The sequence below is a fragment of the Castanea sativa genome, chromosome 1, assembly GCF_040712315.1.
Source record: "Castanea sativa cultivar Marrone di Chiusa Pesio chromosome 1, ASM4071231v1".
NCBI classification, from domain to species: Eukaryota; Viridiplantae; Streptophyta; class Magnoliopsida; order Fagales; family Fagaceae; genus Castanea; species Castanea sativa.
The window spans coordinates 24978920-24988162 of NC_134013.1; the positions used below are offsets into that span (position 1 = coordinate 24978920).

The 9243-nt window shown below is 31.2% G+C and overlaps 1 protein-coding gene across 1 annotated transcript; it reads left to right on the plus strand.

Moving 5' to 3' along the window:
* The first annotated feature begins 524 nt into the window (after positions 1–524).
* On the plus strand, positions 525–2705 carry LOC142623513 (uncharacterized). The gene has a single exon (XM_075796958.1). It carries the CDS (start codon positions 525–527, stop codon positions 2703–2705), a length of 2181 nt encoding a protein of 726 aa, XP_075653073.1.
* The last annotated feature ends 6538 nt before the right edge of the window (positions 2706–9243 follow it).

Genomic DNA, 9243 nt, shown 5'->3' on the forward strand with positions numbered 1-9243 from the left:
GTTGAAGGCATGGGCATGGGGAGGTTGTTTGTGATGAGTCTTGAAGGGAAGATAAAGTTTGCACTTTGTGAAGATAAAGTTTCTAAGGTAAATTTTTTTTGAGTTATTACCTATTTTTTATTAGTTAGATATCATGTGGCAGTGGGTGTTGTTAAATTGTTTGGTTTATGTTGTGGACTTGTGTGTTTAATTTTTGCTTTTGTTTGAGGGGTTATTCTTAATTAAAAGAAATTAAAATAAAAGAAAATTTTAATAATAAGAATGATGATGGGTTGACTGTTTAAATTATAGTGGAATTTTGTTTTGTTTTTTTTTAGTATGAATAACATCCATATAACTAAGTAAAAATTTCTAATTAAAATTTTATTTTTTAAAGTTCTTTTCAGGTTAATTTTTGAGTCATTCTTAAAGCTAAAATAATTATGAGCAAACAAAAAACAATTAATTCATTCTTTAAGAAAAAAGATGTTAGCAATTCAGAAATTAGGACACTTGTGGCTGTAAAAACAAATGTTGATACTTCAATGCCTGATGAACACCCCTCTAAATGTTCAAGAATTCAATATGAAGAGATAAATCATGATCCAGGATCACGTAAACAAATATGTGAATTTCCTATCAACAAACAAGATGAAATTCGACGAGCTTATCTCAAAGAAGGTCCATATCAACCTAAAAATATAGACTATCCATATAACAATGATACTCATCATCATCGATTTCAAGTTTCATGGTTTGAATCACATAGGGATTGGTTGAAATACTCACCTTCAATGGATGCGATATATTGTCTACCTTGCTACCTTTTTGGTAAGAAACCAATAGGTCATCCCGGATCAAATGCATTCCTTTCAATAGGTTTTAATAATTGGAAAAAAGTGAATGATGGAATAAATTGTCCTTTAATTCGTCATGTAGGGAAAGATCCAAACTCCCCACATAAAATTGCTGTGAAATGTTATGAGGATTTAAAGAATTATTCACGACATATTGACAAGCTAATTGAGAAACAAACGTCAAAAGAATTAGAGAATAATCGGTTGCAGCTCAAAACCTCAATAGAGTGTGCTCGATGGCTAGCATTCCAAGCTTGTGCTTTTAGAGGTGATGATGAAAGCCTTGATTCAAAAAATAGAGGTAATTTTATCGAATTGATAAAATTCACATTAACTTTCAATGACAAAGTAGCTAGTGTTGTCTTAGAAAATACTCCACGAAATGCCAAATATAGATCACCCACAATTCAAAAGGAGATTTTGTATATCCTTGCTAGTAATATGCGAAATTCTATTCGTGAAGAAATTGGGGATTCAAAATTTTGCATTCTCGTTGATGAAGCCCGAGATGAGTCGAAGAGAGAGCAAATGGCCATTATTTTGAGGTTTGTTGATAAAATTGGTTTCATTAAAGAGCGTTTCTTTCATGTTGTGCATGTTAGAGATACTACTGCATTGACCCTAAAGATAGAGATATGTGTTGTCCTTTCTCGTTACAACCTCCACATTGAAAATATTCGAGGTCAAGGGTATGATGGAGCTATTAATATGCATGATGAATGGAATGGATTGCAAGCTCTATTTCTTAAAGAATGTCCATATGCTTATTATGTACATTGCATGGCTCATAGGTTGCAATTGGCTTTAGTTACAGCATCTAGAGAAGTAAAAGTTGTTCATCAATTCTTTGATCATTTGACTAATATTATCAGTATTGTTGTTGGTTCTAGTAAGCATAATGATGAATTGCAATATGCTCAAGGGGAACAAATTGAGAATATGATTGCTTCTAATGAAATTGAAACTAGAAGAGGAGCAAACCAAATTGGTACTTTGCAACGGGCTGGAGATACACATTGGGGATTTCATTTTCAATCTATTTGTAGTTTGATAAAAATGTTTGATGCAACTTGTAAAGTTATCAATACTATCTCTAAGGAAGGGGCTAATTATAAACAACATGATGATGCCGAGGGAGCTTATCAGGTATTAACATCATTTGAATTTGTTTTGATTTTGCATATAATGAAAGAGATTATGGGAATTACTAATATTCTTTGCCAAGCTTTGCGACAACATTCCCAGGATCTTTTAAATGCCATGCATTTAGTTTCAACTACAAAATCACTTATTCAAAAGTTGAGAGATGATGGATGGGAGCCTTTACTTGCTAGTGTTAAATCATTTTGTGGACAACATGAAATTGATATTCCTGATTTAAATGCTCGTTACACTAAAGCTCGAGGTAGATACCGTCATCAAGATGAAGCTTTAACAACAATAGAACATCATTTAAGAATTGACATATTTACAGTTGTAATAGATTTTCAATTGCAAGAATTGAATAGTAGATTTTGTGAGCTAACAGCAAATCTTCTCACTCTCAGTTCAACAATAAATCCTAAGGATGCTTTTAGATCATTCAAAATTGGTGATATTTGCAATTTGGATGAAAATTATTATCCTCAAGATTTCAATGAGCAGGAAATTTGTCTTTGGAAGCATCAATTGCAACATTATGAGCTTGATGTGACAAAGCATCCAGATTTTCAAAATATGGGTACAATATCTGAGCTATGTAGGGGATTAGAAATTTCAGGGAAGTCTAAATTTTATCATTTAATTGATAAACTGATTCTTCTTGTGTTGACTTTTCCAGTTTCGAGCTTTTTCAGCTATGAAACTATTAAAAACAAGACTTCGCAATAGAATGAAGGATAAACTTTTGGCAGATAATATAACAGTTTATATAGAAAAGGAAATTGCTGGGAATTTCACCATGAAAATGATTATGGATGAATTCTATTCCATGAAAAATCGTCGTCAAGCATGATTTTGATGTGAAATGTTTTTTTTTTGTGTGGATATTTTTGTATATGTATATTTTGAACTAGACAGTTTTTGTATATTCATTAATGTTTAAGATATATCAAAATTGAAATTTCATATTCAATAGTCTTATGAATTATGTTTTTTATATCAATACTTTGAATTTGCCCCCCCCCCATGTAAAAATTCCTGGCTACGCCCTTGCAATTAAGTTTTTGAAAGTTACATTAAAAATAAAACACAATACATACAACTTTGTCACTGAATTAAGCTAACAAAAAATAGACTTCTCACTATTTCATAAACTTATTAGGATTTTCAATTGTAGTTTTTAAAGAGAGAAATTATAACCTAATTCAGTTGAATATTAGAAATAAACAGAGCTGAGAAAGCATTATATTTAATTACTTAAGACTCTAATACCAAATAGACTACTTGTCAAAATAATTTAGAGCTTAGGAGCTGAATTCCAAAATGTTGATTTATGTTTTGGGTATCTTTTTCTAAACAGCATGGAAATTCTCTTTTGAAAAACAAAGTGTTTTTAATCTAAAATTTTTCCCCTTTTAAAATCCCCTAAGTGCTCTACCCTAAAAAGATAAAAACCATGGATTCTTTGCTTCAAAACCCTTTTTTAAAGAAAATCCATGGAAAACATTTTCTTAGAATCAAACCTTTTTTTAAATGTTTAAATTAGGATTTCAAAGCATCTTTTTCCAAACAAGTTTGTTTTTCCCTTTGTTTTGACTTCTCTCCCAAATAATTTTTGAGCTTAAATCACAATTTTACAAAAACTCTTCTCTCCCAAACTCTTTTCTCTTTTCTCTGTTCTCTAAAAATTATTTTTCTAAATTTCCTAGATTCTGGCTTTTATGAAAATTCTTTTTTAAAATGCAATCTATTAGGTTCAAAATACTTAGGATTAAATGTTTAGATTCTTATTTTGTGTATGTTGGCAAATCAAGAACAAAAACATGTCTAGATTAAGTGTTAGATATTACCCAATATTGTACAAATCAAGATTGAAGAACATTCAAGTTACAGAAAGAAAAGTCAAATTCTGTGAAGCTCAAGTGATCGAAAATTAGACTCGACAGATTGAAAATCGCAAATAAGTCAATTCTATAGAATTTGAATCTGGCCCAAGCCCATAAAAACATTTAAGGTTTCAGACTAGTACAACAAAGTACAAAGGAAAACCCTAATTACGTTTTAGAAGCTCTTGGAGGTCTTGCGAGTTAATCCTGTGGGATCTGTGAGGTTTCTATAACCTTCTAACTCTACAAGCGTCTACCGGAACGAAATCTACAATCAAGAACTGGTGTAACTGAGTTGCTGCATAAAGATCTACTATTGATGGTGATCTGAAACCTTTGAGTGGGATCTCAAAATCACAAACAAGGAGTTTGTGTTTAGAAAATCCAAGATAGAAGAGCCCGTGGAATCGGAGGTGCACGTGGTCGTGTAAATAAGTTTTACTTGAGGTAAATTTAGATTTAGGGTTTAAATCTATTGTTATCTTCTATTCTATCATAGTGGATTTGTTTACCTTGAGGATAGCTAAGCTAAATCCTCCCCAGGTTTTACCCTTGGAACAATTTGTTTCATTAGTTTTCCTAAGTCATCATATTACTGTCTTCTTTACTTTTTCGCACCAAGTAATATGTTTGCATGTATTTAACCTAGATATCATAATTAATCTAAGTAAATACTTAGCTAATTTATTAGGTTAAGCTAACCTGTTTTTAAAGGGACTAAACAAACAAACAAAATCCTCTCTTCCAAATGTTTTAAAATCAAGTTTTAGGTAAGTTTTCTTTAAAAAAGTTTGATGTTTCATTCTCTTAAAAAAGAAAGGTCAGTTGTCAAAAAGGTTTTTAAACTTTAAAAGTTTAGTTTCTTTAAAGTCATGCATAAAAAAATGATTTTATCTTATGGAAATGAGCACTTTGTTTATGTTTTTTCATTAAAGGGAAACTCATTTTCATGTAAAATCAAGAGAAGCCAATTTAGGTCTTTTCCAAAAAGAAAGTGTAAACCTTAGTTTCAAAATAAATTTTTTTCCAAAAGTCATGAGTTTTCCTAAAATTTAAGGTCTTCTTTGTATGTGTTGTTTTAAACCTTTTGGAATTGCATTCTTTTTTGAGGTTTGTGTCTATGGTTCATTTCCATTGAACCAATAGACACCAATCAAGCTAACATATCCCCCCTTCCTATTTGCACTAATATTTTGGTTCATTATGTTTGTACATGGAATGAGAAATTGGAGGATAAATTTGCTAAAATATGACATCTTTCCTTCCCTCTCTTTTATTTTTTATGTATGTATTCACATGTTAAATATGTAACAAATAATATTCACATGTTAAATTATATGTATTATTTTTGCAACATAGTAAATTCTCAAATGTTATGTACATATATTTCATATGTTTTGTTTGTAAATAATTATTTACCAAAAATATTCACATGTTATGTAATATGTAAATAAATACTCATATATATATATTGACTGTACAAATTTTTTTTTCGAAAATCAAATGCCAAGGATCTAAATATTTTAATTAAAACATTAATGTTGGAATTAAAACTAAAATGGGGTACCTAGATAGGTGGTGTGGGGTGCCTAACCTAGATCTCTTAATTAACCTAAGTAAATACTTGGCTAATTCATTAGGTAAAACAATCCCTTTTTTAAGGGGTCTAAACAAACAAACACAATCCTCTCTTCCAAAGGTTTTAAAATCAAGTTTTAGGTAAGTTTTCTTTACAAAAGTTTGATGTTTCATTCTCTTAAAAAAGAAAGGTATGTTTTCAAAAAGGTTTTTAAACTTTAAAATTTTAGGGCATTTTTGGTAACTATTTTTTCCCCTTATTTTCTGTTTCCAAAAATAATTTTCTATTTTTAAGACTAAATTGTTGTTTAGGAACCCAAAATGGACTGAAAACAAAAACTGTTCTCAAAACTTAATTTGTGAAGAAAACTGTTTTCGGTTTCTAATTTTCAAAAGTCAACGAAAACACAAATTTAATTTAAAGAATCTATCTCATTTAATGAGATAGCAATAGAGTTCAAATCCTAGTAACAACATATTTTAGTATTTTCTATTTTTTTCTTCAAAAAACTATCTTTTTAATTTCAACTAATCAAACATGTTTTCAATTTCAAAAATACAAGAAAATTGTTTTTCTTTATATTCCCAAAAACAGGTTTTTGAAAATAGAAAACAAAAACTGTTGCCAAACATAATCTTAGTTTCTTTAAAGTCATGCACAAAAAAAAATGCTTTTATCTTCTTGAAATTAGCACTTTGTTTATGTTTTTTCATTAAAGGAAAACTCATTTTCATGTAAAATCAAGAGAAGCCATTTTTAGGTCTTTTCCACACACAAAAAGTGTAAACCTTAGTTTCAAAATAAAATTTTTCCAAAAGTCATGAGTTTTCCTAAAAGATACTACTCATTATTCCAAAGGTAAGTTTTGAGGCCTTTTTTGTATACTTTGTTTTCTAAACTTTTGGAATTGCATTCTTTTTTGAGGTTTGTGTCTATGGTTCATTTCCATTGAACCAATAGACACCAATAAAGCTAACATATCCCCCCACTTCCTTTTTGCACTAATGTTTTGGTTCACTATGTTTGTACATGAGAATGAGAAATTGGAGGATAAATTTGCTAAAATATGACATCTTTCCTTCCCTCTCTTTTATTTTTTATGTATGTATTCACATGTTAAATATGTAATAAATAATACTCACATGTTAAATTATATGTATTATTTTTACAACATAGTAAACTCTCACATGTTATGTACATATATTTCATATGTTTTGTTTGTAAATAATTATTTGCCAAAAATATTCACATGATAGTAATATGTAAATAAATACTCATATATATATGTAGGGGTGTTGGGCCCAGTAATATATGAAGGATGGCCCAACGAAGTATTTTGGGCTGGAAACCCAAATCCAAAGACATCAAAATTATCGTGGACTATTTAAATAGCCGAATACGTCCAAGGAGAAGATTTGTCCTCGGATTACTAGGCCGAGGACATAGGAAGAGAAGTTTAGTATCCCTGGGTTATATTATAAAGAGTCCTACAACTATGGGGATACACAGTATACGTGGAGGACAATAGAAAGAACGGTGGAATGTCTAAAAATAAAGCTGCTACCACCGCCCATACATTAAAAGCTTTGTAATTGATACGCTGACTGGAGAGATGGAAGGATGGGACCTGAGCATAGAGCTTGGAACTTGGTCCCTAATCCCAGCGGGCTTTAGGGAAGAATGGATGGGACAAGTATCCAAAAATGAGGATTGCAACCAGAAAGTGGAAGGTGATGAAGGGAAAGAAAAGAATATAAATAGGAGGGAAGGCATACGAAGAAGGGAGGAACTTTTGGAGTAGAAGAGATAGAGTCAATAGTAAATGATGATCAACACTTGTATTCAAACTTGAGAAATATTATTATAAATCGTCCTCGGAAACAATCCGAGGACGATTTCTCAGTCTTACTCTTTGCAAACGATTCTTTGTTTTGTTCCATTGGGCCCAAAGCCCATTCCTTTTGTAATTGTCTAAACCATTCTTGAAATCTAAATTACCAACCCACCCTCTACAAATTCATTGTGAAGAAAGGCCTTTCAAGCCCATTTTCCTCCCAGTCGTGGTTTGGGAATTTGAATTGTGTCCTTACAATATATATATATATATATATATATATATATATATATATATATATATTGATTGTAAAAAAAAAAATTTTAAAAAAAATCAAATGTCAAGTATCTAAATATTTTCTTTAAAACGTTAATGTTGGAATTAAAACTAAAATAGGGTACTATACTTTAGATAGGTGGTGTGGGGTGCCTAACCTAGATCTCATAATTAACCTAAGTAAATACTTGGCTAATTCATTAGGTTAAACTAATCAATTTTTTAAGGGGTCTAAACAAACAAACACAACCCTCTCTTCCAAATGTTATAAAATCAAGTTTTAGGTAAGTTTTCTTTTAAAAAGTTTGATATTTCATTCTCTTAAAAAAGAAAGGTAAGTTTTCAAAAAGGTTTTTAAACTTTAAAAGTTTAAGGTATGTTTAGTAACTATTTTTTTTCCCTTAATTTTCCAAAAAAAAATTTCTATTTTTGAGACTAAAAACTTGTTTGGGAACCCAAAATGAACTAAAAACAAAAACTATTCTCAAAACTAAATTTGTGAAGGAAACTAAAAACAAAAAAAAATGTTGTTTTCAGTTTCTAATTTTCAAAAGTCAATGAAACCACGCATTTAATTTACTAAATCTATCTCATTTAATGAGATAGCATTAGAGTTCAAATCCTAGTAACAACATATTTTAGTATTTTTTATTTTTTTCTTCAAAAAACTATCTTTTCAATTTCAACTATCCAAACAATTTTTTGATTTCAAAAATACAAGAAAATTGTTTTTCACTATATTCCCAAAAACAAATTTTTGAAAATGGAAAGTGTGAGGATACTTCCCCAATTATCCGGATTTATCCGCTTTGGGGAGCCAGTCCCTCACGGTTTATCGGCTCAGTACCGAGTGTGGAGAGCGTACGGATTTTCACCCTCTGGGGGCTTGACACCGCAGTCCCACATCGGCAAGAGTTCCCTCCCACATATGGTTTATAAGCTTCTGGAGCGACCATATGTGTACCACTACTACACATGTGTAGTAGTGGTACACATATGGTCGCTCCAGAAGCTTATAAACCATATGTGGGAGGGAACTCTTGCCGATGTGAGCGACCATATGTGTACCACTACTACACATGTGTAGTAATGGTACACATATGGTCGCTCCAGAAGCTTATAAACCATATGTGGGAGGGAACTCTTGCCGATGTGGGACTGCGGTGTCAAGCCCCCAGAGGGTGAAAATCCGTACGCTCTCCACACTCGGTACTGAGCCGATAAACCGTGAGGGACTGGCTCCCCAAAGCGGATAAATCCGGATAATTGGGGAAGTATCCTCACAGAAAGCAAAAATTGTTACGAAACATAACATTAGTTTCTTTAAAGTCATGCACAAAAAAATGCTTTTATCTTCTTGAAGTTAGCACTTTCTTTATGTTTTTTCATTGAAGGAAAACCCATTTTCATGTAAAACACTAATAGAAGCCATTTTTAGGTCATTTCCAAAAAAAAAGTGTAAAACTTAGTTTCAAAATAAAATTTTTCTATAAGCCATGAATTTCCCAAAAAGAAATTGCTCATCTTTCCGAAGGTAAGTTTTGAGGCCTTTTTTGTATACTTTGTTTTAAACCTTATGGAATTGCATTCTTTTTTGCGGTTTGTGTCTATGGTTCATTTCCATTGAACCAACTGACACCAATCAAGCTAACATGCCCCCCCTTCCTCTTTGCACTAGTGTTTTGGTTCACT

Coding starts and splice junctions, on each gene's coding strand:
- LOC142623513 (XM_075796958.1), top strand. CDS start 525: ATGCCTGATGAACACCCCTCTAAATGTTCAAGAATTCAATATGAAGAG.